Here is a 25,923-nt window from a genome sequence, read left to right as displayed (position 1 = left end):
GGTGTGGGGAAGGGTGGGGAGGGGTGGGGAGGTGTGGGGAGAGAGGGGGAGAGATGGGGAGAGATGGGGAGAGGTGGGGAGAGGTGGGGAGAGATGGGGAGAGATGGGGAGAGGTGGGGAGAGATGGGGAGAGATGGGGAGAGGTGGGGAGAGATGGGGAGAGGTGAGGAGAGATGGGGAGAGATGGCGAGATATACAGCCGGCGCACTCGAGTGGACCGCCCACAGCGTCTCATCCGCCCTGAGTCTCCCCTCAGTCCGCGGCGCGGGACAAGATGTGTTTTGCGCGAGCCAAAGCTGCTGATGGCGCATCTAGAGCGTGCTGTGCCCCCGGGCAAGCCAGCGTGCCAGCAAAAGCAATTTCCCACCACTCGCCACACTGAGAGGCAGCCGAGCGAGGAGAAGGTGGTGAAGATGAGCACCTTGTACGCCAGCTCGACTGTGCACGCCTCATGTGAGCGGAAGAACGACGCGTCGCTCGTGTTTTGCATGCACCTGGGACCGGGAAGAGGGAGTGGGTCCCTACGCGCTGGACCCTTGAGCCTCGCGTGATCTCGGGATGGCGGGCACATGATGAACTCGTTGAAAGACGACACGAAGCCCCACCCCGAGACCTGAAGGGTTATCGAGCTGGCAGGCGGCGGCACCGGCAGGAACGGCTCAATGGCCGCGATGCCGAGCCCGTAGGGAAGCATGAGCGGCAGCATGGTCAGCATGACCGGTCCGTGGTGCTTCAGGATGTCCGTGCCTACAGTGGGCCGCACGCCACACGCCTAGAGCAGCCGCGTCGCGCGGGGGTGAGGCGCGCGTCCCGAGTGAGCGCCGCTCTTGCACCGACTATACGGGATGACGTCGAAGACGACGACGAGCAGCACGTCCCATGAGTATGCGGCAAAGGTGGCCAGCGTGAGCACGAGGAAGGCGGCCCTGTTGCTGCTGCAAGGCACGTCGCTCTTGAGTGACGCGATCAGGTTGCGAACCGAGATTGCGACGACGTGCAGGTGAAGGGCCTAGGGGAGTGACGCGGCGCAAACAGATCAAATCTAGACCGCTTCGCGTCAGACGACGTCAACCATGGAGCCAGCTAGTGCGCATAGAGATCGCCCGGTTTCCGCATCTACTGCAGCGCCGCAGCGACGCCGCAGAGGAGCGAGGCCTTCGTGGATGGCCCTTGCTTGCGGGACGGCAAGGGATGGTGCTGCTCCGCGTGGACGGCAGTCAAGGCTTCCGCCGTGGCGACAAAACTCGACGAACCACGCTTCAGCACCACCGCGACGCTGCTGCTCACCTTCTTGGCCACCACCGCGACGCTGCTGCGGCGTGGCGGCACCGGCGAGGGCGGTGGCGGCTCGCTCCCTTCCTCCCCGCCGTCGCGGGCTCGCTTGTGCCGCAGGTGTACGTACGCGAGGTAGCCGGCAGCAAGCCCGGCGGTTGCGGCGAGGCCGGTCGATGTCGAGAGGGGCATATACGTACATCTGTGTGTCTTGTCTCTCTCGACACTACAACTACGTCCGTCCGTAATACCCGTCCTGATTGCAATATGTTCCGTTCCTTTGCGGGACGGCTGGGTTTCCGGTCCACTGGCTGGGCGTTCAAAACGGGCTGTCCCCTCTCGCGACAGTGCCGCGATGCACCTCCATGGTGAAGTCACCGACAGGGTCCCTAACCAGGTGGCAAGTCATGTCACATGTGCGACCCCGAAACCCTATACCTTAAGGTAAGTCCCTGCTAATGCTGGCCTCGTCCCCTCAAGTTGAGCAGCTTGCCTTGGCTTCGACTGCTCAGACATTGGAGGAGATCAGGGGATGGTGGTGGGTAGAAGAATTTAAACAAAACAACTCTCTCTCACAGCACACAGGCTCGACACAGGTGCGAACTGGCGCGTGCTAGTACTATCACCGGCACACCACCGGAGCCTAAGCGACTCCGTTAAGGGTAGAAGAATGGTGAATGCGAGAAGAGCTGAGCCAGAAGCTGTCCTGAGGGAGGGTGTAGAGGATGTAGAGTGTAGAGCGCTGTAGAGCTGTAGAGATGTAGAGCGCTTAGATCTGTAGAGCTCTAGAGCTCTACATCCGCCGCGTGACGAGGCGGGTGGCGGGTGCGTTGTAGAGCGATGTGGAGGCGCTCGACAACGTGAAATCGTGCCCCCGCAAGTGAAAAACGCGCCCACCATGGTTATGCTTCAGAGGGTGCGCTGCATACCAACCATCCTGGCCGCCTCGCTGGCGGGCCGAGCGTGTGCCGTGGGAACCGTCAGCGTCTCGGGGCCAAAGGCGCGGATGTTCAAGAACGGCGGCCACCCGCTCGTCTTTGAGGGCGCCATCAAGCGAACGGAGAACGTGCAGGTCGGCGAGGCGGTTGACGTCCTCGACGGAGCAGGCGAGCTGATTGGCTGGGGTGTCTGGAATCCCCACTCACTCTACCGCGTGCGCATGCTCGTCCCGGCTATCGAGCGCGACCAGCTGGAGCACCGCTCGATCTCAGAGATCGTGCGGCGGCGGCTGCAGGCGGCGGCGTCTCGCCGAGCGGCGTGCTGCCTGCCTTCGGAGAGCACGACGGCCTACCGGCTGGTCAACAGCGAGGGCGATCGCCTCTCCGGCCTAACGGTCGATGTCTTTGGGTCGACCGCGGTCGCCATCAGCTCGGCCCTCTGGCTCGAGCTGCGGCGCGAGGCCGTGGAGGTGGCCCTGCTCGAGCTGGCCGGCATCGAGACAGTCGTCTGGCGCAGGAGCGACGGCAGGCTGCGCACGGACGGCTGGAATCCCCCCGAGGCCAGCGGGACGGCGGAAGGGGAGGCGGACGGCGTGGGCGGCGGCGGCGGAGGTGAGGGCGGAGGCGGCGGCGGCGGAGCATGCGGCCCGCAGGCGGAGAGGCCGGCGCCGGCGCCACCGGTCACCGTGCTCGAGAATGGGCTCAAGTACCTGGTGGCGCCGGTTCTGGGACAGAAGAGCGGCTTCTACTGTGACCAGCGGGACAATCGGGCCATGCTCGCCGAATTGTGCGCCGGCCGGCGGCTCCTGGACCTGTACTGCTACTCTGGAGGCTTCTCGCTCGCCGCCGCCGCGGCGGGGGCGACGAGCACGCATGGGGTGGACTCGTCGGCGGCCGCGATCGGCTTGGCGCAGAGCAACGCGGCGCTCAACGGCTTCGGCAGCGTGTGCGAGTTCAGCCAGTCGGACGTGCCTGCTTTCCTCAAGCGGGAGGGCGTGGCGGAGAGCTTCGACGTGGTCGTCTGCGACCCGCCCAAGCTGGCGCCGTCTGTCAAGGACCTGAGGCGCGCGGGGCGAAAGTACCGCCAGATCAACTCCCTCGCGATGAGCGCGGTGCGGCCAGGCGGGCTCCTGCTCTCGTGCACTTGCTCCGCCGCGATGACACAGTCCGGTGGGTTTCTCCCCATGCTGCACGAGGCCGCCACCGCCGCAGGTCGATCACTCACGGTGCTGCGCACCAGTGGGCCGGCTTGCGACCACACGCTGCACCCCTGCTGCCCGGAGAGCAACTACCTCACGGCGGTGCTCGTGCAGGTCAGCTGACGGCGGGTGCCGCGGGCTACGGCAGCCGCTCCCCCGGTCTGACGGTCGTTGGCTGTCCTCTTTTCTGCGAGCGATTGCAGCGACCGTGGGTTTCTCAGCATCTCGCGGGCTGCGTCTCTGTCTGCCTGGTAGCTGGGTGCGGTGGCGGGGAGTCTGCAGTCTCTCTGGTTCTGGTGGCTTTTGTGGTGCGGCCCGATGTCATCCGTCGTTTTCACAAAAAAAGAGTGTCAGCGTCTCACTGAGCCTATTGGTCTTGGCCTTGCAGTATGGCCACCCCCTCCAAGCTTGCGCTTAGGAATAGGATGGCCCGCTGCCGCGACTGCCGCCACCGCAGCTCGCGGTGGAGGCAACTGCTCTCCCGAGATCGCGAGGCCGCCATACGTCGAGCGGACGCCGACGCAGCCCGACAGCGACACGTCGATGAGCAAGTCGTCGTCCGCTGCTGCGGCGGCGGCGCATCCGTCGTCCACCGCCGCTGCTTTTACTTTTGCACCGGCGCACCTCCCCCACTCCCTGCCGGGCGAGGGTGCGCCCAGCGAGCCGGGGCTGCCCCGCGGCCGCTTCTCCCTCGCGCCGCGGGCCACAGCCACCGGGCTGCAAGAGGTTACGTGCAGGACGCGCGAGAGGGCGACCCCGAGATCCGCGTCGTCGAGAAGCCGCCGGCGCGGGTGCCCGCGCGCCACTCGGTACTCGACACACACGCCGGCGGCGGAGGGAGCGCACAGCAGCGGGGCGTCGCCTGCCTCGGCGAGGGCGTCGTAGGCGCTGCTCAGAACGCTCTGCAGCTCCTGCGCGCCGCCGGGGAGGGGGGGGGGAGGGGAGGCTCAGTGCTAGGGTGGGGCCAGCGTCTCTCGGTGTGCTCAGGCAGGCTGCATGCCTGCACTGTGACGACTCCATCCAGTGAAACTTCCATCTCGACGGGCCAACGCCCGCTCCCGCCCGCTGGCCGGTGAAAGACGCAACGCGCGAGGCGCGGCGCCTCCACCAGCGCGGCGTGCGCCCGCCGCACGGGGACGACCGTCCCGGCGCAGGATCGCCAAAAGCCGCGCGGGCGTGCGATCGGCGGGCCAGCCGCCTCGAGCTCCTCCTCGCTCAGCGTCGGGAGAACCTCGACGCAGTCGCGATCCCGACGCACGCGACGATAGCAGCAGCGCGCGACAACGAATCCGAGCAGCGCGACAAAGCAGCCGAAGACGGCAGCGGCGACGAGAAGCGGCAGCGGCGGAGGTTCGAACTGTTGGTCCATGGATGACTGGCGGGCGCAGAGCGCCGGCTGTGCTGGACAGCCGGAGTTCCCGTGGACAGCAGCAGCACGACGTTCCAACGGAGGAGAAGAGAGACCACAGTGAGTTGCACCGTTGCGCGCCCGGGGGGGACCGCGTTCGCGTTTTTTCTTTTGCTACCGAGTATGAGTGTCTGTGTGTCGCTCGTGCGTGTCATCATCTGTCCAGCGTCCACCCATACCGCGTTGGTGTCCAGTCCGAGCCTGGCTGTTCTTCACCTTTCTACCTACCTACCTACCTATGAGTGCCTGTTTTTGTCTGTGTGTCGCTCGTGCGTGTCGTCATCATCTGTCTAGCGTCCACCCATACCGCGTTGGTGTCCAGTCCGAGCCTGGCTGTTCTTCACCTTTCTACCTACCTACCTACCTATGAGTGCCTGTTTTTGTCTGTGTGTCGCTCGTGCGTGTCGTCATCATCTGTCTAGCGTCCACCCATACCGCGTTGGTGTCCAGTCCGAGCCTGGCTGTTCTTCACCTTTCTACCTACCTACCTAGTTAGAGAGATTTTTATTAACCCACAAGAAATTCTCTTCTTCCTAGTTATAAATTATCTCTCACATGGGCTCTCCGGCGTACCAACTTCTTGATTAAAATGACCTTGTGGGCACGGGACGCGGCACAGAAAGAAAGAAAGAAAACAGACAGGGCAAAAGGGAGGGATGGGAGGACGGCACAAACGGGCACAAACGCCCTTATACTTTCTCTCGAGGTCTCCAGGGGCTGAAAGGCACCTCGGTCTCGACCACGACCAGGAGAAGGACCGAGCCTCTTGTGTATATGGGCCCCCGCCTGGCCGTCAGCCCGCAGCAGCTTCGCGTGCTCGTGCCGCCGCTAGTCGCCACGAGCTACAAGGGCTCGTCCGGCAAGGTCGGCGTGGTCGGAGGCTGCTTCGAGTACACCGGAGCGCCGTTTTACGCTGCTCTGACGGCGCTCAAGCTCGGGGCCGACCTCTCCCACGTCTTCTGCGACGAGGCGGCGGCGGTGCCGATCAAGAGCTACTCGCCCGAGCTCATCGTGCACGGCTGCCTACGCGGCGCGCCAGAGGTGCGGACACGCATCCGAGACGCCACTTCAGAGCTTCCGAAGGCTGTCCACTCCTGCCACTGCCCCGCGCAGGTGGACCTCGCCGAGGTGGCACGCCAGGCAGACGAGGTCTCGAAGTGGTTCCCTGCGCTGACGGCGCGCTCTGTCCCTAGCAGCACCCAATCTCACCCCCGACTCAATCAAAACGGTGCCTCGCCAGGCGCTTGTCGTCGGCCCCGGCCTCGGCCGCGACGCGACCATGCAGGCGGTGGCCGCCCTCCTCCTCGAGCGCGCGGTGCGCGCCTCGCTGCCCACACGCTACTGTACCCCAGCCCAGTCGTGTTGCTCTCATTCCAACCTACCCCGACCCGCACCCAACCCTCCCCCCCCCGACCCGAGGTGCGCGCCTCGCTGCCGTGCGTTATCGACGCCGACGGGCTGCGGCGCGTCCATGGACTCTCGCCCGAGATTGACCGAGATTGACCGAGATTGACCGAGATGGCCGGAGATGCCCCGACACTGACCGGCATCGGCCGCAGGTGCGTCCTCGAGCGCCCCTCGCTCGTTCGCGGCGCAAGATGGGCGGTGCTGACGCCGAACAAGCCAGAGTATGGCCGGCTGGCGGGCGCGCTGTCGGGAGACGCGGCGCTCGACCCGGCGGCCAATGGAGATCGCGCTCGCTCTCTTCTCATTCGATCGAAGCGAGCAGTCGATACTCGACCAATCAATAGGCCGACAGAGACTGGCTCTTCTCGGACCCTCGCGTCACTTCGATAGCGAGCAGAGGTTCGTTGGTTAGCAGGCCGACGGAGATCGCGCCCTCCTCGCGGTGGCGGAGTCGTTCCGAGACGAGGGAGGGGCGGGCCCGGCGATCGTCCAAAAGGGGGCGGCCGGCCCGCTTGTGCAACGGGCCCTCGGCCTATCAGTTGGTTCACGAGTCACTTGATTCATGTAACAGGCGACCGGCTGCCGTGCGACTGGCTCCGCTGTTGATGAGTTAAGAATGATTGATTCGATGCGATAGGCGACCGACCTGCTGTGTGACGGCACGCAGCTACTCGAGTGCGCCGAGCCAGGCTGCCCCACTCGTTGCGGAGGCGACAACACGAACTCATTTAATCAATCCATTGATTATTAGCCAGGCTGCCTCAAGAGGTGCGGAGGGCAGGGCGACGTCCTCGCCGGGAGCATCGCAACGCTGCTCGGCTGGGCAAAGGTGGAGGGGCTAGTACTGCAATAAACCCGAGTCCAAAGCGTTGCGCCCACGCACAGAGTCAAGCAGCTAGCACACGACGCCGGTCCGAGCCCACGACGCTGGCTCGGGGAGGCGGCGGCAGAAGCACAAACTCACCTAGTGACTGCACACAGGCAGCGGAGCGGAGCGGCAGGCTGCCTGCCGGCGGGCCGCCGCCGCCGCTGCTCGCTTCGTACGCTGGTTGCCTGCTGACGCGCCGCTTCGCCGCCGCCGCGTTTGCGAAGCACCGCCGGTCGATGACGGCGCCGGACCTTATCGACGCGATCGGCGCGGTGTTTGAGGACTTCAGCCCCGCTTCTCCGGGCGAGCCAGGCTTCACGCCCTGTCAATGAGTACGGTGCCACTTGTGGGGCATGGAAATACCAATATTTGCGCAATTTGATTGTCTTTCACTGTTTTGGGGGGAATAGGAAATTGCTCGGGGAATAGGAAATTGCAAATTGGGGGGTTGTGTTTTCGTCGGTATATGGGGAGGGCGAGACGGAGTACTCGTCGGACGAGGAGTAGTCGTAGTGCAGTGTCACGCATCAAGATACACACGGCGCTCCCTCTGAGATTTGATTGAGATGCAGATGAGCTCGCAAGCTCGCGCGTGTAATTCGTCGATCGGCCGTCATGTTCACACATCTCACTCAAATTCCATGTTCACAGCCTTGTTATTGAGAAGAAAATACCTCCTCTGGCGCTGTGCGCTGGCCTGTGAGAGGTTGAGGTGCGAGCCCTGGAGGCCCTGGGGATGGTGGGGGACTACCCGCTTCACAGCAAGTTTCTCCCCTCCCTGTTTTCACCACCACAAATGCGCCTGCGCGCGGACCCTTACAGATCACAGATCACCTGAGACCCCGGCGCCGCTCGTCCAAATGTTCTACGACCAAATGGAGCACGTCATTTCAGGCAGCCCTCACACTCTGAACCAGCAGCTCGGCTGGAACGTGTGCGGCATCAACGGGTGCATCCTTGCTGAGCACCACGCCGGTGTGTGTGTTTTTCCCGACCTCAGACGGACCCGGCGTCAGCACGAGCAGTCAAGTGGATCCGAAGGGTCCAGCGCGCCGCGCTTCTCTCGGCCTGTCGGTGGGCGGCGCGCCGCGGTGGCACACGCGCGCATGCGCGCGACGGGCTGACCGCGCGTGGCCTTGCACCGCAGGTCGGCCACCAACGGGCGCCGTTTGGAACGCAGGTTTGGGCGGCGGGCGGGCCTCGGGCAAGCGGCAGCGGGCCGCGCCCGGGCGAGAGGACGCGGCCGACAGCACCCCAAGCGGCGCGGCGGCGGCGCCGCTGTCAGCAGCAGAGGCGGCAGCGGAGGCGGCAGCGGAGGAAACCGTGTGCGCCGAGGAGACGGTCTGCAGCTTCCACAGGGCCCAGCCGGAGGAGGCGGGCGACGCCGCGTGGCAGCCGAGGCGGAGTGGCGGCCCTCCTGTCGGGAAGAGGCTGCGCAAAGTTGAGTTCACTCCAGAGGAGGATGAGGCCGTCCTGCGTCTCCGTGGGCAGGGCATGGGGTGGGCAAAGGTCAGTTGAGATCAGTCGAGATCAGCCGAGACCCCGCCGAGATCCAGCCGAGATCAAGCCGAGATCAGCCGAGATCAGCCGAGACCCCAGCCGAGGTCCAGCCGAGGTCCAGCCGAGGTCGGTCGACATCCGCCTCAGCCGAGAGCCGAGATTGGCAGAGATTGGCAGAGATTGGCAGAGATCGGCCGAGCAAGGGCGACGGCCCGCATCACCAACCACCCATCATCTCGGGCAATCTCGGGCGATATCGCGTGCATCACCATCCACAAAACCCCCATGCCACCACCGCCCAAGCCCACCACCGCCTCGCCCGCCGCCTCCCTCGCCGCCGCCACCCTCGCCACCATCGCCCTCGCCACCAGCGCCGGTGGTGTGTGTGTGTGTGTGTGTGTGTGTGTGTGTGTGTGTGTGTGTGTGTGTGTGTGTGTGTGTGTGTGTGTGTGTGTGTGTGTCGGAAAGAGAGAGTCTTGCCTTGCCCTAGGTTGCGGCGCAGCTACCCGGCCGCTCCGTGTCGTCGGTCACAAACCGGCACATCCTCCTCAAGGCGCAATCTCGGCGCAATCTCGGCGAGATCTCGGGGCGATCTCGGGTGATCTTGGGTGATCTCGGGGTGGTTTCGGGGTTGAGTTCGGGGAGGAGAACTCGGGTGGTCCGTGTCGGGCGATCTCGGCCGATCTCGCGTGCATCTCGCGTGCATCTCGCGTGACCCTACCTCAAAAGGTGCGGGGCCGCGGGATGGTCCGCCGAGGCGCGGCCGAGGCTGCGGCGGAGGAGGACGGCGGCGAGGGCGCGGGCGCGGGCGCGGGCGCGGGCGCGGGCGCGGGCGCGGGCGAGGAGGGGGGATATCAGGCTTCGACCGCCGCCGCCGCCGCCGCCGCGTCCGCCGCGTCCGCCGCCGCCGCGTCCGCCGCCGCCGCCGCCGCCGCGTCCGCCCCCGCCCCCGCCTCCGCCGCCGCCGCCTCCGAGACGTTTCCTGTCAGTGCGCCGAGCGAGGAGAAGGAGGCGCCGCTTCACCCGGTGTTGCGCGAGAGTGTGGAGAGAGCGTGGAGAGAGTGTGGGGGAGGGGGCGGGGGGGCTCAATGGGGAGGTACGCCGAGATTAGGCGCCGACGCTGGGCGAGGACGGGTTTGCGTATGCGTCGCACGCCTGACTAGAAGCGGAGAGCGCACTGCAAGATTCGAGCTCTTCGAACGAGCGCTCTGTATTCGGCCGCACTCCGCTGTGCTCAGTGCATTCGCACCCCTCGTGTTCACGCGGTGCTCTGAAGACTGCACGAGGGCGCATCCCCGCCCTGCCTCTGGTGTCTCCACTGCAGGCACTCCAGCTTCGACGCCTGGCTGCGCGACGCTTCCCAAGACGAGGCTGCGGACGCCAACCTCGCAATGGAGGTTGAGGAGGAGGAGACCGAGGCGGGCGCGGAGGCGGCAGAGGCGGCAAAGGCGGCAAAGGCGGTGGTGGCAGGGGCGATCGCGGCGGCGGCGAGGTCAGCAGCTGCTGAGGCCGCGGCTGGCTGTGAGCCGGACCCCGCCGCTGACCCTAATCGATACTCCAGATCATTCATGTTGATTAGGCGCCTGTCTGTGCGCCGGACCCCGCCGCCCCGCCCTTGGGGCGTTGCTGGCAGGAGGCGGTGCGTGCGGCAGCGGAGCACATCCTGTCGCGAGTCGATGAGGCGGGCACGCGACTCGAGAACATCAACTCTTCGCGGCTGCAGCTCAAGCTCGGCCGAACGCTCGACGCCTTCCCGCCGCCGCTTCGGCGGGTGGTCGAGGTGCTCGAGCGGCGCGTCGCCGCCGCTTGCGGCCTCCGCCGCGCAGAGCTGCGCGTCCAAGACTGCTATGCGCTCCTCACGCCGGAGAGCGAGGTGGTTCTGCTCACTCACGCGCACCGGGCCTTACACACACACACACACACACACACACACACACACACACACTAACTCACTCACCACGCGCACGCGCACGCGCACTCTGAATGCCGGGCCAGCTCCTGTGAGTCTTAGACGCGGAGTCGCGAGCGCTGCGTGGCCCTTGCCCCACCGCCGTGTGTGTGTGTGGAGAAGTGTACCTGACCCACCTTAGGTCGAACCCGAGGCGCGCGCGCCGCAGCGCTGGCACTTGGACGCGGTGCGTCGCTTCCCCGTCGCGGCGCTGCTGCTGCGCGGCGGCAGGTGGACGGAGCTTGCCGCAGGGCCGTATTTGGACTTCTCAGCTCCCATCTAACAGATTGGCTGCTCCCATGAGCAGGTGGACCGAGTTTGCCGCAGGGCCGTACTCGGACTTCTCAGCCGGCGTGCCGGAGGACACACTCGAGCGATGGTGCGCTCCGTGGAAGGACATCAACGCGCCCACTTGGGAGAGTGGCAGCGCCGAGGAGCGGGACGCTGGGCGCATTTGCTGCAAGCTTTCTTTCTCGCCGACGCGCTTTCTTGTTCTAGGAGTGGGAGCACTGGACGCACCACCTGCACAAGGCTCGGATGGTCGCCTCGGGCGATCTCGGGTCGTCCCAGGTTATCTCGGCTAATCTCGGGCCATCTCGGCGTAGGCGCGGCTAGTCACGTCGGAGGCGCCGCCAGAGTGTGACTGGGAGACCCTCCCGCTCGCGCCGACGCCACGGCGCTCGCACGTCGGCGACGCCTCACTCTTCTGGTCGAACAAGGTCCACACACACGCGCGCGCGCAGACCCCCCCCCCCCACACACACACGCGCGCGCGCGTGCACACACACTCACGCACACACACGCACCGCTCACCCACGCGCACCGGGCCTTGCACTTTGAACGCCGTGGGGCTCCTGTCTTTTAGACGTGGAGTCGCGAGGGCTGCTGGCCCTTGCTCAGCCTCCTCGTGTGAGTGGAGAACTTGGCCTCACCTTCCTTTCCCTTCCCTCCAGGTCCACCGCGGCCCCGGCACAGACCCGGGTGAGTTGCGGTTGGTGCTCTTTTGCTCGTGGATGCCGGCCAGCGGCCGCGCCGCCGCCGGCGAGAAGGGCGGCGAGAGGGGCGGCGGCGCCGAGGCGGCCGCGCGCGGCAGGCGAGATGTAGCCGAGATGCGGCCGAGATGTGGCCGCGGATGGATCGGATGCAGCACCGCCAGGCGACGGCAAGCGCGAGTCGGAGGGCCGACTGCAATCTCGGGTCATCTCGGGTCGTCTCGGGTCATCTCGGGTCATCTGGGGTCATCGGCAGGCGCGGCAAGCGCGAGTCGGAGACGGACTACAACTACTTTGACACGCACCTCGAGTCGAAGCTCGTCCTCTCGAAGCGCGCGTTGCGCAGCATCAAGCGGCAGCTCGCCCCGTGAGGTCCCGCCCCTGCCACGGACAGAGACGATTTGGCGAACGACCGCTCTGCAGCCGAGGCTCATCTGAGTCTTTGAGCTGTTTGGAGCACCTCCACCGTCGGTGGCGCGGACCGCGGTATGCGACACGCGATACCTATAATAGGGGCGGGCGCGGTCTCTGAATCCGCGCGCGCTGATGTGGACGCGGAGCTTTAGACTTTAGTGAATCATGTCGAGGTAGTTGAGCGCTTGGCGCTGTACCGTTTTCTGACGACTTTTTACTACACAGAGATTGACGCAGATACAAGGTGAGACCGGACGAGAGTGTTGCAAAACCAAAGTCTGGTCGTACCGTTGAGTAACAACCAACCATTTCCGGGCCTAACGGACGCTACCCAGGCCTGCCGAGCCCTGTGGTCTGACAGCACGACAGCAAACCCCGGACAGCGCCTGACAGTGCCCGACAGCCTGACAGCGCGTTGACAGCACTTTCTCTGACAGCCACACAGCACGTATCTGACAGCCTGACAGCAGAGCCTGACATCAGAGGTGTGACCCGTCGCTGTCAGGCCCTAACGTGACAGGCCCTGATCAGAATAGGCAAGGGCTACCACTTGGTGACCCAGGTAGCCTCTGGCTCGCCACTTCACTCGGATCCTCTGCAGCGGTCTCTCAGGGCCCACACCCCGTACTGACGCGACCCAGCGCCGACACAGAGAGCGACAGAGACAGAGAGAGAGGCGCGATTGCGTCTCCACGCCGGGTCTCCGTGTCGTCAGGCCCGTGTTATGGCGAGAGCCTGAAGGGTCTTGTATCTCACCTTAGCGAGCCGACTCGTCGTCCTCGGATGAGTCGCTTAGGGCTGCCGCCGTTGTGATCGCATCCGGTCGCGACGAATGACGCGCCGCACGAGCGAGCTTTCATACATTGGCCTGCGTCAAACACAAACAAACAGAGAGAGACGCATCTCCATCGCGTCGGTGAATGAATGAGGGGTGAACCGCGCCATCCTCGATCGCCGCGCAAAGCTCGCTTCCGAGCTCTCACGCCGCGCGTAGGGCCCTTAGGGGCCTAGAGAACACAACCCCCCCTCTCCCTGTTCTCCCAGTAGCTAAAAACACATCACCATAATCTCATTCAACATGTCGGCTTTGGCTTTTCTGTTATCTCTCGAGACATATTTCGATGGGGCTGTGGGGCGTGGTGTGGTGGTGTATAGGGGCTGAAGCGTCTGAGAAGCACACACACCAGCTCCCATCGCCTGCCTGCTCTACTGCTAATCGTCCATCTCCACTGCCTCTGCTGGCGCGTCCATCAAAAGTACAGGACGGACCAGCCGGGCGGTGGCAGCCGTGGGCCTCGCTGGGCCTGAGACGCCCCCCTGTCCGTGCGGACCGCCCTAAGCCGGCGCGCCCGCAACGGCGCCAACTTTGCCATCGCCGTCGAGATCCGCCCCGGCCTTCTGCTCGAGCGAGGCGATGGCGGAGGCGACGGTGCCCTCCGGCGGACCCGGTGCCGACTCGGCTAGCGCCTCAGCCGGCGGCTCCTCGCCTCCTTTCGAGAAGCACTTGCAGGATGGCATCGAGCACTTGGGTATCGAGATTGATGGCGGCGTGCAGCAGGGCGGCTTTTCCTGGGGCTCCTCCTCCTCCTGGGCTTCGACCTCCTCTTCCGGTTCGTCCACAATTATCATCTTAGCCTTGTACTCGTCCTTTCGCTTCTTGACGTACGCCATGGCAGGCTTCGGAACTTTCGGAACGACGGGGCGGCTCATTTGTCTGCGGCAGGCGAGTTGGATGGATGGGTAGGTGACACGGTGGGGCGGCGTGACTGGGATCGCCGTCACTAGCGCCGACGCTAACAGCGACTTTCACTAGCGCCGACGCTAACAGCGACTTGCCGACGCTAACAGCGACTTGTGCGAGCCAGTGAGATGCGGCGGTGTATGTGACGGTGCGCCCTGCGGCAAAGCCGCTGGGGCGACAGAGCCGGCGATGCTCGGAACGCAGCGGTGGACACACCTTTCAATGGCGGCGTCGACCGAAGGCGGGGATCAACAGGTGGCCGACGTTCGCCGGCCGCCTGTGTTTTTCTTTTCCTTTGCCGCTTTGATCGTCAAAGAAGGAAACGCCCGCTCCCGAGATGCAGCGCACGCCCCTCGCCGGCCTGGTCCTCTCGATCCTCTCGCTCGGCCTCGGCCCGCCCGGCCCCTTCCTCGCGCGCGCGCTGCAGCCGCCGAGCGCCGACGCCGTGGAGGAGTCGTGCCGCTCGCTCCGTCTCGCCGGCGCGCTCGACGCGGCGGACGCCCTCACCCTGCTCGGAGCCCACCTTGCGCGCATGCCGCTCGACGTGCGCGTCGGAAAGATGGTGCTGTACGGTGCGCTCCTCGGCTGCATCGATCCGATGCTCACCATCGCCGCGGCGCTCTCGACGCGCCGGTCGCCCTTCCTGGCGCCCTTTGAGCAGCGCCAGGCGGGCCGTAGCGACTTTTTACACGACGAGGCCCCTCCTGAGACCCCCCGTTCAAGACCCGCGCTCACACGCCTCCCATAGGCCCCTCCTCCCAGACCCCTCCTCCCGGCCCCCCTCGCACCCGCCTCGCCCCTGCCGCAGGCCGCCGACGCGGCGCGCAAGCCCTTCACCGGCGAGCACTCGGACCACCTCGCGTACCTGCGCGCCTACGAGGGCTGGCGCGGCGCGAGGCGCGCCGGCGGCGGCGGCGCTGGCCGGCGCTTCTGCGACGAGCACTTCCTCTCGCACGTTGCGCTGGAGAGCTGCACGCGCTGCGCGAGCAGCTCAGCGGCGTGCTGGCCGACCTCGGCTTCGCCAGCAGCACACGGGAAGCGATGGAGGGCGAGGGTGAGGGGGTCGCCTCGGTCCACCACGCGTCGCTCGTGCGCGCCATCGTGTGCGCCGGCCTCTACCCGAACGTGCTGCGCGCGAGGATGCCCGACACGCGCTTCGTCGACACGGTGGGCGGGGCGGTGGAGGCGGAGGACGAGCGCGGGATCGTCAATTTCTACCTCGCGGAGCGGTGGGCGGGCGGGCGCGTCTTCCTGCAGCATCTACGCCTCGCCCAAGCTGCCCTCGGATTGGTGCGTCTACAGCGGCAAGAGGCTGCAGGCGCCACGGCCGGGGGGCGCGGGGGGGGCGGCAGTTGCGGCTGCGGGCGACTACACGTGCGAGCGGTGCGGCGCAAAGGTTTTTGCGTCCAAGCCGGCGTGCTTCCGGTGCGGCGCACCCAAGCCGAGAGGGCCGGCGGCGGCGGCACCGGCACCGGCGGCCAAGGCGGTGGCGCCGGCGGGCGGGGAGACGGGAGGCTGATTGTGCGCGCTGCTGCTCTTCGCGGGCGGCTCGCTCGTTGTCAACGCCGAGGCGGGCACGGTCGAGGTGGACGGCCACATCACCATCGCCGCCTCTGGCCGCGTCGGCGCGCTCCTGAAGCAACTGCGCGCCGAGTTGCTGTCGCTGCTCGCCAAGAAGCTAGAAGAGCCGTCGCTCTCGCTGGTGGGCAGCCCGATCTACGAGGCGATCGTGCGGCTGATCACGAGTGATGGTTTGTAAATAAATAAAGAAAATAAGCAACCGAATGGGCTACAGTGCGGCGTCTCACGCTTGAGTACTTGGAATGGAGCAGTTGTAGCACTTGGAGCGCGCGCGCGGCGCCCATTTACGAGCGATTTTTTTATCCTGGGCTCGTCTGTGGCCTATCCGCCTCGAAAGGCCATCTCCGCCCGAAACCCGCCTGCACCGCCTCACGGCGCGCTCGCTGCACTCACGGGCGAGCAGCTGCTCGCATCGCCCACAACTCGTCGCGAACCGCGGCCGAGACTCGCCCGCGGCCCCCTCTTTTCGTCACGTCGCGCTCGCGTTGCCGTCTAAGCAAGACCTCGCTCCCTCCCTTGCAGGCGCGTCCCCGGCCCGCGGGATATGACCGGCCGTATCATATTGTAGCCGCCGTCTCTGCCCGACCTGCCCCACGAAACCCGCTCTCGCGAAGTCCCTTGAAACCACTCTGCTCCTCGCCCGCACACAGTCGCCGATGACAGCCTCGTCACCCGCGCCGGTGTGTGACGCAGGTGCGGCACGCGATATTCTTCCCGCACGCAGCCCGATCGTGCCGCGTGCGCCCTCTCATCGCGGCACAGCACGAACCTCCCCCTTCACACACACGCCGATGCCCGGAGCCTGCCCGGGCGCTTCTCGGCCCTCGTCGTCCTCTCGCCCCCCCCTCGCCTCTCGCCGTCCCCCACTCCTCCGCACCCGCAGCGGCGCCATGCACCGCACGCTGCGCTGCCCCGCAGGATCAAGCCGACGACATGCCAGCCGCACACCGACACCGCTACGTGCGCCTCGACGCCATCGAGACGCGCAACCCGTTCGTCACGGACGAGGGCACCGACGCGTACCACACCCCGCCGGGACCTGTGCCCGCTCGGCTACTTGCACTCCTCGAGGATATCGAGAACGACCCAGAGCTAGACTACGAGATCGGCGACCGCACCTTTGGCCTGGCGATGGACGTTCTCACTCGCTACTGCCGCTGCGGCGACCCTCTGACGGATGAGGAAAAACGATCCGACGCCGTGCTCGGCAGCTTGAGCCTCGCCTGCAAGTTCAACGAGGTGGACACGTTAGACCCGCTGCTCCCATGGAAGCTCCACAATCTTGTGGCCTATTCGAAGACGAGTACGGTTGAGGCCATCAAGGCGATGGAGCTGGAGATACTGCGTGAGATCAACTGGGACCTCTGGGAGCTGCTCTCCCCCGACGAGGCGAGGGGGCGTTCGGAGGAGGGGCTCCGTGACCCGTGGGACCTAGGCGGTCAGATGGCCTACTCTAGCCAGCGCCGCTCCCGCGCCGCTCGCGACGACGAGCACAACGCAGAGCGCGACCTGGCCGTCGAAGCTGAGAACAAGCGCCGAAAGGCTGTAGCAGAAGTGGAGCGGGATGTGTGGCGTGCCATCCGGCCGGATGCTACCCAGGTCGTCCGCTCCCCGGAGACGGAGTGAGCCCAGCGGGCCGCGGCTGGCGTCCTGGCGAAGAGAGAGCGGCGGCTTGTTGTGACGCATAAGTGGTGCGGTCGTCGCGTGGATGAGCGTGCGTGCCGAGTGGGCCGGTATCTGGCTGTGAAACCGCTCACCGAGAGGGATGGTATCTCCTTGTGGTGGAACTGGAACCGAACCGTTCACGATTCCTCACGAAGTCCGGTCCTCGAGAGTCGGTCAGACACTCGGACTGACCAGACTCCAGTACCAGAGCGTGGACCGCAGCGGGGAAGGTGTGCGTCAGGGAAGTAGAGGGACCGACGCAAGTTAGGGCTGGGAGAACCCTAGCACGCGCCATTTTGGCTGCCTTCCAGCCAGTGCAGCCGTCCTCCGGCCGATGGCTGCGGTGGCTGTGTCCCGGCCATCCGCCCGGCCGCATGATCGCTGTCGTACAGCTGTCGCAGCCATCGGCCGGAGGATGGCTGTCGCGAATTCGACCCAGCCTTCTCGCCGCCCCGACACGAGCCCAGGTGGCTCCACTCTCGCTCCGCGAGCCACCACACCCTTGTTCTGGATGGCGGGCGTCGTTATCTCTCAGCCATCGCGTTAGCACGCTTGGTCAGGATCTAGTGAGCTCAGCCATCCTCCGGCCGATGGCTGCGACGGCTGTATGTAGTATGCTGAGGGAGGGTGTAGAGGATGTAGAGTGTAGAGCGCTGTAGAGCTGTAGAGCTGTAGAGCGCTCTGGAGCGCTGTAGAGCGCTGTAGAGCTGTAGAGCTCTACATCCGCCGCGTGACCAACTGCCTGCGTTGTAGAGCGATGTAGAGGCTCTCTACAACGTGAAATCTCTACAACAAACTCTACATCATAAGCGTCGAAGGAGGCACGGTCGCTCTCCAACATGAGGCGCGTTGCACTTGCCAGTGCTGCCCTGGCCTTCTGTCTGCCCGCCCAATGGGTGGCAGGTGCCTCTGCTGCTGTGGCATGCCTCACGGCTGCGACTGGCCGGCGCCTCGGCGCGTCAGCTCGGCTCGCCTCGCGGGTGTCACTCAGTGCGGGGGATTGCCCTTTGAGCACGCCTGCCCAGAGAGGTTAGTCCCCAGGCCCCCCAAGCGATGGCAACCTTGGCAGTCGGAGGGGCCTCAGCACGAACGCGCTTCTTCGGACGAGCAATGCTCTTTTGGCTCAAGACAAAGCCCCTCCACCTCCGAACCCTGAACGAGATGTTGGAATAGAAGCGGAAAGCGCGGCGGCACGGCGCGTGCGGCAGTGAGGGGGTCAGGGGCAGTAGCGGCGCGGTCGGTGGGGAGGAGCGGGCGGCGCGTCGCGCGGCGGAGAGGTGCAGGCGTCGCGGGCTGCCCGGCGGTGCCGCCGTCGGCGCGGCACGGGCGGAACGCAGACCACCTTAGCGCGCCTGCAGGATTAGGTTCGGGTGCCGAGGGGGGTAGGGGCCTTGTCTTGGGAGCGCCACCTTTTGCTCTTTCCGTGCCCCGTACAAGCGGCTCAAGAAAACTTCAAAAAGGAGTTTTCTTTTTGCCGCAACATCTCTCACCACCAGCGACCACCGGCGACACTAGCGACCACTAGCGACCACCAGCGACCACCAGCGACCACCAGCGACTACCAGCGACACCAGCGACTACCAGCGACCACCGGCGACCACCGGCGGCGACACTAGCGACGGGGAGGAAAGGGGGCCGTTTAAAGCGTAATTGCGCGGCAATCATATCTGTGGTATCTGCGAGCTCGCTTTCGAAAGCCTTCGCGAGCTTTGTCTTTTTGAATCACACACACACACACACACACACACACACACACACACACACACACACACACACACACACACACACACACACACACACACACACACACACACACACACATACACACACACACACACACACACACACACACACACACACACACACACACACACACACACACACACACACACATACACACACACACACACTGATTCGTGATTGCCGCCGTGTCTGACAAGTGTGCTCTGTCCCCGCTGACGTCTGACGAAAACCGGAGAGAGATCTGAATAAGCGCGTGGAAAATATGGCGCTTGTCCGCCCCGCGCGGCTGGAGCGCTCATCTGCCGCCGCCAAACGACATTGGCAGGCCGCACTCAGCCCGTTGCATCGCCTTCGACTTCCACTCTGGAAGCCCTGCCCTGCGCGACACCTCCTCCGCGATCGCCCATGCGTGGCAGCGCCTCGGGTGGCACCTGGTGGAGGTGCGGCCGAAGTGCGGCCGAGGTGCAACCGAGGTGCGGCCGAGGTGCGGCCGAAGTGCGGCCGAGGTGCGGCTGAGGTGCGGCCGAGGTGCGGCCGAGGTGCGGCCGAGGTGCGGCCGAGGTGCGGCCGAGGTGCGGCCGAGGTGCGGCGACCTCTCGGTATCTCTGGGCGATCTCTGGGCAATCTCTCGGCGATCTCTCGGATGGAGGCTTGGGCAGCATCGGACGGCATCTAGGCCCGGCTCGATCTCGGCTAGATCTCGGCGCCAGCAGAGGAGGCGCAACGACTCGCCGTTGTCCTTGACGCGGCAAACCAGCCCCTGGAGCAGCGCGCCTGTAACGGGCAGATCTCGGATCGCCTCGCTGATCTCAGCTGATCTCGGCTGACCTCGACGCCCTACGGGCAGCGCGCCCCGCTCGGCTGCGGCGTTTGGCCGGCGGTACCGGTCGTCGACATCGACGTAGTGGCGCCTGGCGAGATGTGGGGAGATGCGGGGGGGTATGGGGAGATGTGGGGAGATATGGGGAGATATGGGGAGATATGGGGAGATGTGGGGAGATGTAGGGAGATGTGGGGGAGACATGGGGAGATGTGGGGAGATGCGGGGAGATCATCGACGGAGTGGCGCCTGGCGATGGCGTCGAGGCTGGACGGCCCACCCTCCCGTAGCAGCGCCTCGAAGGCGGCGCACACAGGGCCGCGGAAGCTCTCGTCGTGCCTGTTCACAGGTAGAGGTGTGAAGAGACGCCGTCCACACAAGGCCGCGGAAGCTCTCGTCGCGCCCGTCGCGGCCCATCGGGAACGGGTTCCCCAGCGCCGTGCCGCGGTCCACGCGCACGTCGCAGTACCCTGGCGGCGCCGGCTCGACGGGCGTCGCGTCCTTCCCCTGCAGCCGCCCCACGATGACCCGCGCGCCGTGCCTGTTCACAGCCAGAGGTGTGAAGACACGCCGTCCACACAGCCCCACGATGGCCCGCGCGCCGTGCCGAGGCGGCTGGGCGGAGGGCGGCGCCGGCGCCTCCGCCGCCTCCGCGGCGTGCTCGGCGGGTTCGGTGGGGGCCGTCGCCTGTTGAAGTGAGCCGCTGCTGCTAGTTGCGCCTCGCCGATTTGGCTCGGCGGCGGCGGCGGCGGCGGCGGCGGCGGTGGTGGTGCGGCGGCGGAGGCGGCGGTGGTGACGTGTTGGTGGTGGTGGTGGGTGTGGTGGTTGAGGGTGGTGGTGGTGGTGGGTGTGGAGGAGGGTGGAGGAGGGTGGAGGGCGGAAGGCCGCCTCGTCGCTGCGGCTGCGCTTGCGCCGGCCGCCCTCGCGGCTGCCGCCCCGTCTTCCGCGGTCACGGCTGCGGCTGCTGCTTCGCTTGCGGCTGCGGCTCCTGCTTCGCTTGCGGCTGCGGCTCCTGCTCCGCTTGCGGCTGCCCCGACCCCGACTCGAACCGCGGTGGCGGTCCGGGCTGCTGCGCTCCCGGCGGCCGCGGCCGCGGCTGCGGCTGCGGCTTCTTTTCTGCCGGGCGCCGCGGCCGCGCTTCCTGGCACTGCGGCTGCGGCTGCGGCTGCGGCTGCGGCTGCGGCTGCGGCTGCGGCTGCGGCTGCGGCTGCGGCTGCCGCTGCGACTGCCGCTGTCGCTGCGGCTGCGGCTGCCGCCCCTGCGCCCGCTGCTGCTCCTGCGCCGCTTCGAGACGCCGTCACCGTCATTCTCGCGGCGGCGGCGGCGGCGGCGGCGGCTGCGAGATTGGCGCGTGCCCTCCTCCCCCTCCTCCTCCCCCTCCTTCTCGTCCCCATTCCGTCGCCCGCTCTGAGTCGAGGTCCGCCGCCCGCCGCCCCTGCCGCCTTCTCCGCTTGCGCCGCCTCCGCCGCTGCCGCCGCCGTTGCTGCCACCGCCGCTGCCGCTGCCGTTGCTGCCACCGCCGCTGCCGCCGCCGCCGCCGTTGCTGCCGCCGCCTCCGCCGCCGCCGCTGCCGTCGCCGACCGCAGGTGCCTTGGGCCGGTCCCACGACACCGCGTCGGTCTTGGTGTTCCAAAAGTAGACGCCGCCCTCGCCGGACACCTCCTCCCACCCTTGCGGCAAAGCACCTCCGCCTCCACCTCCGCCTCCGCCTTCTCCGATGCCGCCTCCGCCGCCTCCGCCTCCGCCTCCGCCTCCGCCTCCGCCGTCCTCGCCGCCGCTGCTTCCCCCCGCGGCCTCATCGCGCGGAGGCAAGAGCAAAGGCGAGCCACCCTCGCTGCCGCTCTCGCCGCCCTCGCCGCCACCTTCGCTACCCTCGCCGACACCCTCGCCGCCTCCCTCGCCACCCTCGCTGCCGCCCTCGCCGCCGCCCTCGCCACCTTCGCCGCCGCCCTCGCCACCTTCGCCGCCGCCCTCGCCACCTTCGCCGCCGCCCTCGCCGCCCCCCGCGCCTCGCCTCCTGCGCCTGTTCCTTTTCTTGCGCGGCTGGCGACCGCCGCCCTCGCCGCCCTCGCCGTCGTCGCCGTCGTCGCCGCCGCCACCGCCGTCGCCGCCGCCGCCTTGAGGCAGCCAGCGCTCCACCCTCTCCGCCTCTGGGGAGGGCCGTGGCCAGCCGCCGCGCCGCAGAGGTCGACGCCGGCGCGAGCCGTCACGGCTGCTGCTGCCGCTCCTGCGCCCGCTGCTGCTCCTGCGCCTGCTGCCGCCCCTGCGCCCGCTGCTGCTCCTGCGCCGCCTCGAGACGCTGTCGCCGTCACTCTCGCGGCGGCGGCGGCCGCGGCCGCGGCGTTCGGAGTGGTGGTGCCCGCCCTCCTCCTCCTCCTCCACCACCTTCGCCTGCCGCCGCCTCGAGCTCTCTCGGCGGCCCGGCGAAGGCACGTGCGGCGGACGTGGCGGCAGAGGCTCTGGCTCTTCTCTCCGTCCTGGAGCCGCGGAGGAGCCGGGCGCAGCGTGCGGCCGGGCGGCGGCCGCTGCGCCGGCGGTGGGTAGCGCGTCCGCACCAGCCTCCTCCGCCGCCGCCGCCAGCTGTCCTCGCGGCGCGTGAACCTCGACGGAAGCCTCGCGCACCGCAGCCTTCTCGCGGCGCTTGGCCTTCTTTGCCTCTTTGCGCTCGGCCTCCTTGCGCTCGGCCTCCTTGCGCTCGGCGCCCTTGCGCTTCACCCGCTTCTTCTCCCGCCGCCTCTCCTTCCTCTCCCTCTTCTCCCGCTTCGCCCTCGCCTTCTTCGCCTTGGCAGCCGCCTTTGCCTTCTTCTTCTCTGCCCTCCTCTCCATTCTCATCCTCTCTACCCGCCTCCGCTTTTGCTCGACCAGAGCCTTTATCTCCACGGTACTCAAGCCCGCTACGGCCACACCTTTGCCGCTGGCGCATGGCGCCTCTGCAGTGGCCCTCTCCTGGTCCTCGTCGTCGCTGCTGCTGCTGCTGCTGCTGCTGCTGCCCCCGCCGCTGCCGCTGCCACTGCGGCCGCTGCTTCCGCTGCTGCCGCTGCCGCCGCCACTCTGCGCCATATATATATCGTCCACGAGCGAACCGGACAAACGCGAGTGAAATTTCTTTTCCCCAACAAGCGTCCCGAGCGACCAATGTCGTGAACCCTGCTGGCAAAAGAAGAAATTGCGCGTCGCGCGGCCATGCTTGACCCAGACGCCCCGGACCCGCGGCGGATCCTGCGGGACTGCATGGATCGGTCGATGGCGACGATCTCGCGCCTCTCGGCCGCCAGTCCGGCCGAGATCCGAGCGATCCACGAGCGGCTGAGCGAGCGGGACCGCTCCCTCCTCGCCGGCCTCTACGGCAAGACGGCAGCCGTCACGCTGGGTGCGTCGGGCGTCTCGCTCTTCCTGACGTCGGCGATCGGCCCACGAACGGCGGTGAGCGCAATCCTCGGAGGCATCACTGCCGGCGCCGTGGGCGCCGCCACGGCCGTCGCCGCCGTCGCAACACGCACTCCGGACGTGCTCCTCGAGGCGGCGCGCACCGGCGGGCCGAGCGCTCTCGCGGACGAGATCGTCTGCCTAGATGCGGAACACAGATCAGCCTGTTCCGTAGCGCTCGAGAGGACACGCACTGAGGCGCGCTCCGCTGCATTCGCAGTGCTTGTATCGCCATTGTTCCCGCAAAGACACAACCCGAGCCCCACGATAACGCACACGGCAGTCGAGAACAGACGGATCAACACGAGGCGCTCGGACGCTGTGGCCCGCGACGAGTTCGCGCGAGAGGGAGCCATCTCGCAGAAAAAAGAAAGAAAACCCCCAATAAAAAATCATGCGCCACTTTTCAGGAGAGCTCTCCGCGCCGCTCCGCGGCCCCGGCGCCCCCGCGGGCCGCGCTAAGGAAGGCGTAAAATATTGAACATATTGCTCCAATAGTTAGAGAGGCTATCAAGACTTTTCTTCATATCTGGGGCCTCCGGCGAAGTCTAGTCGCCCTAAACCACCCCGCCCTCCGGGCATACTCCGAACTCCCACACGACAACACACGCGCGGCCGGCGCCTCTCATGCCCTTCTCCACGCACACCGCGTGAAAACTGCGCGTACGTCCCCGCGCGCACGCAAACACGCGCAGCGCCATTTCAGAGCTGTGCCATGTGCGTCTGCCCTGTGCTGGCGCCCCATGGCCGTCCCGCGCCGCCCGCACCAGCTGCGCGCCCCTCGCACTACCAGAGTCAGCCGCATATCCACTCACGCCGCGACGCGCGCGCCGCAGCACACCTCACCAGCACACCTGCGCCTTTTTGCGCCCTGTGCAGGCTCTGCAGACTGCTTCTGGCATCCCACAAGCGGCTGTACTAGGACGCGCCGCGAGTGCGACGGCACCGCGCAGGCCCAGGCGCGCACGCACGCCCGCACGCGCGCTCGCTCATCCGCCCAGTCTGCTATGCACAGCCTGTCAGCCTGCCTGCACACACAGCATACAGCACCATGTGCACGCATACGCTTAGACGCAGCCCGCACCCCACTACAATAGCCTGCCTCACGCCTCACCACGCCGTCTCGCGCACACCGCCAGCAGCCCGATCAGAGAAACTGCAGCGCGCGCCTCTGCACGCCTGCAGCTTCTCTGCATTCTGAGACCTTCTCAATCCACCCCGCCGCCGCGCCTCCCCGGGCACACACCGCAGCAGTGAAGATGTGAGTCGAAGTATGGGATATCGACCGAGCCCGCGCCTGCCGCACACGTCTCCGTTTCTTTTTACTGCCAAGCATAAAAAGAAAAAACACCATGGCGAAAATCGTTTAACAAACGCAGCGACGACCAGCAGCAACGATTTACAGCAGCGTCCTGCCGAGTGTGTGTAGCACCGACGCAGACGCACCCCAGGCACTACACTACGACGGCTAGGCAGACCTCACCAGTCCGATAAGGATCAACTGGAAGGTTGAACCTCGAGCTTAGACAGAACGGGCGCGACAGACTCCAGGGGAGATCGCGCTCTACTCGGGGCACCAAGGAGGAAAACCAAAACCGTTTGGGTGCCCTACAAAAACCCAAACGCTACAACCTAAAAGTCACACCTCCCCCCCACGTCCCCCCCCCCTTGGGGACGTAGCGCACGCCCTTACTCGGAGAGAGTGGGGGGGGAGGGGGGGTGGGGGAATAGGAGGAGCCGTCGAGCTCGGAGTAAGGTCCACAGTAGAGAGACAGGCATTTAAGGCGTAACTTCACCCTCGCTCACCTTGAGTATATCTAGGCGCCCTGGTGCAGTCGGTCTTCGGATCAGCGGCCAGCTTCCCATCTAGGGCAGGGAACCCCCAGCGACGCTAGTGTGGCCTACGGTAGCCTCAGCTTGTACGCGATCCCGGGGCAGGGGGGTGTGGACTCTAGAGCTCCAAGAAAGGATAGGGAGAGGAAGGGAGATTGGTGTGCCGGTTTTTCGCGTTAGCAATTTTTTTTTTAGAGAGGCGATCAATATCAATATATATATGTCAATAGTTAGAGGAGAGGCTGGGCCTGGGCTGGTCAGGACCGTCAGGTGGGTCCATCCTGGGCTTGAAAGTGGCTCTAAATCGTTGAAAACGGGGCCAAAATCGCTTCAAAATCGCTTAAATCGCATAAAAATCGCTTTGAACTCTTGATTTTTTTGATTTCAGCCCACATCTAGGCAATGTTTGGGACAAATGTCGACATTGGTGCTTTTGGAGGTTAAAATCAGCGATCAATATGTCAATATATTTTGTCAATAGTTAGAGGGGATGCTGTCAATAATCAATATCAATAGTTAGAGGGGCGAGAATCAATATTTTACGCCTTCCTTTTAGGGCCGCCTCGAGAGGCCATGCAGCCCACACCCTCAGGCGCCGCCGTGTCGCGGGCAGAAGGGCCGCAGTGAAGGTGTATCTGCCGCCATCTAGAGGAAGCCGACCCGGTCGGGTAGGGGAGGCAAGCGCGAGCGGGTGGAGGGGCAGTCTCGACCCGCCTACGGCGTTGTGGTGATGGAAGGTAGAGCCGTATGTGGGCGACCTTCCATTGAGTCATAAGCGTCACCGCGCGCCGCCATCGCCCGCCGTGTGCTTCTTTGCCGGTGAGCGCGCGGCGCAGACACCTATCGTCAGAGGGGGGGAGGTTGTCTGAAGCGCGAGCGAGCGTTTCGTCGACCTAGAGCCCGACAGCCGCGACAGCGGCGGCCGGGCCAAGGCGGCGGCCGAGAGGGTGCTGCTCGTCGAGCCAGCGGCTGCCGCTGGCGACGAGGGGGGTCCGGGACCGCGTTTGGGGGCGGGTGGTGCACCGGCTCGATGCCGGGCGAGCGCAGCGCCCTCCAGTCGGAGCGGCTCGGGCGAGCGAGGCGGTGGCTCTATGGGCGTTTAGAGGGGCGCCCATCGCTTCTCGCCGCTCTGCAACGCTGACTTTGGCACATCGACGATACACCGCTC

The 25,923-nt window shown here is 66.1% G+C and overlaps 8 protein-coding genes across 8 annotated transcripts; 5 read left to right on the top strand and 3 right to left on the bottom strand.

Annotated features, from left to right (window-relative positions):
* Positions 1–2,269: 2,269 nt before the first annotated feature.
* On the top strand, positions 2,270–3,526 carry EMIHUDRAFT_52931 (hypothetical protein; the record flags this gene model as incomplete). The annotated part of the gene is made up of 2 exons (XM_005783597.1): positions 2,270–2,803; positions 2,870–3,526. Coding segments are annotated over 2 exons (1,191 nt in total), but the record flags the coding sequence as incomplete, so codon positions are not given.
* Positions 3,527–3,731: 205 nt separating this feature from the next.
* EMIHUDRAFT_365094 (hypothetical protein) lies at positions 3,732–4,591 on the bottom strand. The gene is made up of 2 exons (XM_005783596.1): positions 4,410–4,591; positions 3,732–4,320 (listed from the first exon to the last, which is right to left on the bottom strand). The coding sequence occupies exons 1-2, from the start codon at positions 4,443–4,445 to the stop codon at positions 3,760–3,762; spliced, it is 597 nt and encodes a 198-aa protein (XP_005783653.1). The 5' UTR covers positions 4,446–4,591; the 3' UTR covers positions 3,732–3,759.
* Positions 4,592–5,562: 971 nt separating this feature from the next.
* On the top strand, positions 5,563–7,522 carry EMIHUDRAFT_442290 (putative carbohydrate kinase). Its single transcript, XM_005783595.1, has 9 exons — positions 5,563–5,858; positions 5,931–5,993; positions 6,058–6,132; positions 6,237–6,280; positions 6,377–6,494; positions 6,640–6,723; positions 6,862–6,913; positions 6,980–7,053; positions 7,206–7,522. The coding sequence occupies exons 1-9, from the start codon at positions 5,592–5,594 to the stop codon at positions 7,422–7,424; spliced, it is 996 nt and encodes a 331-aa protein (XP_005783652.1). The 5' UTR covers positions 5,563–5,591; the 3' UTR covers positions 7,425–7,522.
* Positions 7,523–10,663: 3,141 nt separating this feature from the next.
* Positions 10,664–11,979, top strand: EMIHUDRAFT_442289 (hypothetical protein). The gene is made up of 5 exons (XM_005783594.1): positions 10,664–10,771; positions 10,848–10,974; positions 11,039–11,071; positions 11,146–11,259; positions 11,494–11,979. The coding sequence occupies exon 5, from the start codon at positions 11,554–11,556 to the stop codon at positions 11,968–11,970; it is 417 nt and encodes a 138-aa protein (XP_005783651.1). The 5' UTR covers positions 10,664–10,771; positions 10,848–10,974; positions 11,039–11,071; positions 11,146–11,259; positions 11,494–11,553; the 3' UTR covers positions 11,971–11,979.
* Positions 11,980–13,281: 1,302 nt separating this feature from the next.
* On the bottom strand, positions 13,282–13,617 carry EMIHUDRAFT_232152 (hypothetical protein; the record flags this gene model as incomplete). Its single annotated transcript, XM_005783593.1, has 1 exon — positions 13,282–13,617. One exon carries the CDS (start codon positions 13,615–13,617, stop codon positions 13,282–13,284), a length of 336 nt encoding a protein of 111 aa, XP_005783650.1.
* Positions 13,618–14,024: 407 nt separating this feature from the next.
* Positions 14,025–15,466, top strand: EMIHUDRAFT_423891 (hypothetical protein; the record flags this gene model as incomplete). The annotated part of the gene is made up of 2 exons (XM_005783592.1): positions 14,025–14,361; positions 14,496–15,466. 2 exons carry the CDS (start codon positions 14,025–14,027, stop codon positions 15,434–15,436), a joined length of 1,278 nt encoding a protein of 425 aa, XP_005783649.1. The 3' UTR covers positions 15,437–15,466.
* Positions 15,467–19,513: 4,047 nt separating this feature from the next.
* EMIHUDRAFT_112945 (hypothetical protein) lies at positions 19,514–22,322 on the bottom strand (the record flags this gene model as incomplete). The annotated part of the gene is made up of 6 exons (XM_005783591.1): positions 19,514–19,587; positions 19,777–19,835; positions 19,873–20,037; positions 20,450–20,772; positions 21,108–21,613; positions 22,052–22,322. 6 exons carry the CDS (start codon positions 22,320–22,322, stop codon positions 19,514–19,516), a joined length of 1,398 nt encoding a protein of 465 aa, XP_005783648.1.
* A 364-nt stretch (positions 22,323–22,686) lies between these two features.
* EMIHUDRAFT_365088 (hypothetical protein) lies at positions 22,687–23,100 on the top strand (the record flags this gene model as incomplete). Its single annotated transcript, XM_005783590.1, has 1 exon — positions 22,687–23,100. A coding segment is annotated over exon 1 (342 nt), but the record flags the coding sequence as incomplete, so codon positions are not given.
* Between the last annotated feature and the right edge of the window lie 2,823 nt (positions 23,101–25,923).

The sequence above is a fragment of the Emiliania huxleyi genome (genome assembly GCF_000372725.1).
Source record: "Emiliania huxleyi CCMP1516 chromosome Unknown EMIHUscaffold_179, whole genome shotgun sequence".
In the NCBI taxonomy this organism is placed as follows: Eukaryota; Haptophyta; order Isochrysidales; family Noelaerhabdaceae; genus Emiliania; species Emiliania huxleyi.
Note: the sequence above shows the minus strand (reverse complement) of the source record. Positions and strands in the feature narration are given on the sequence as shown.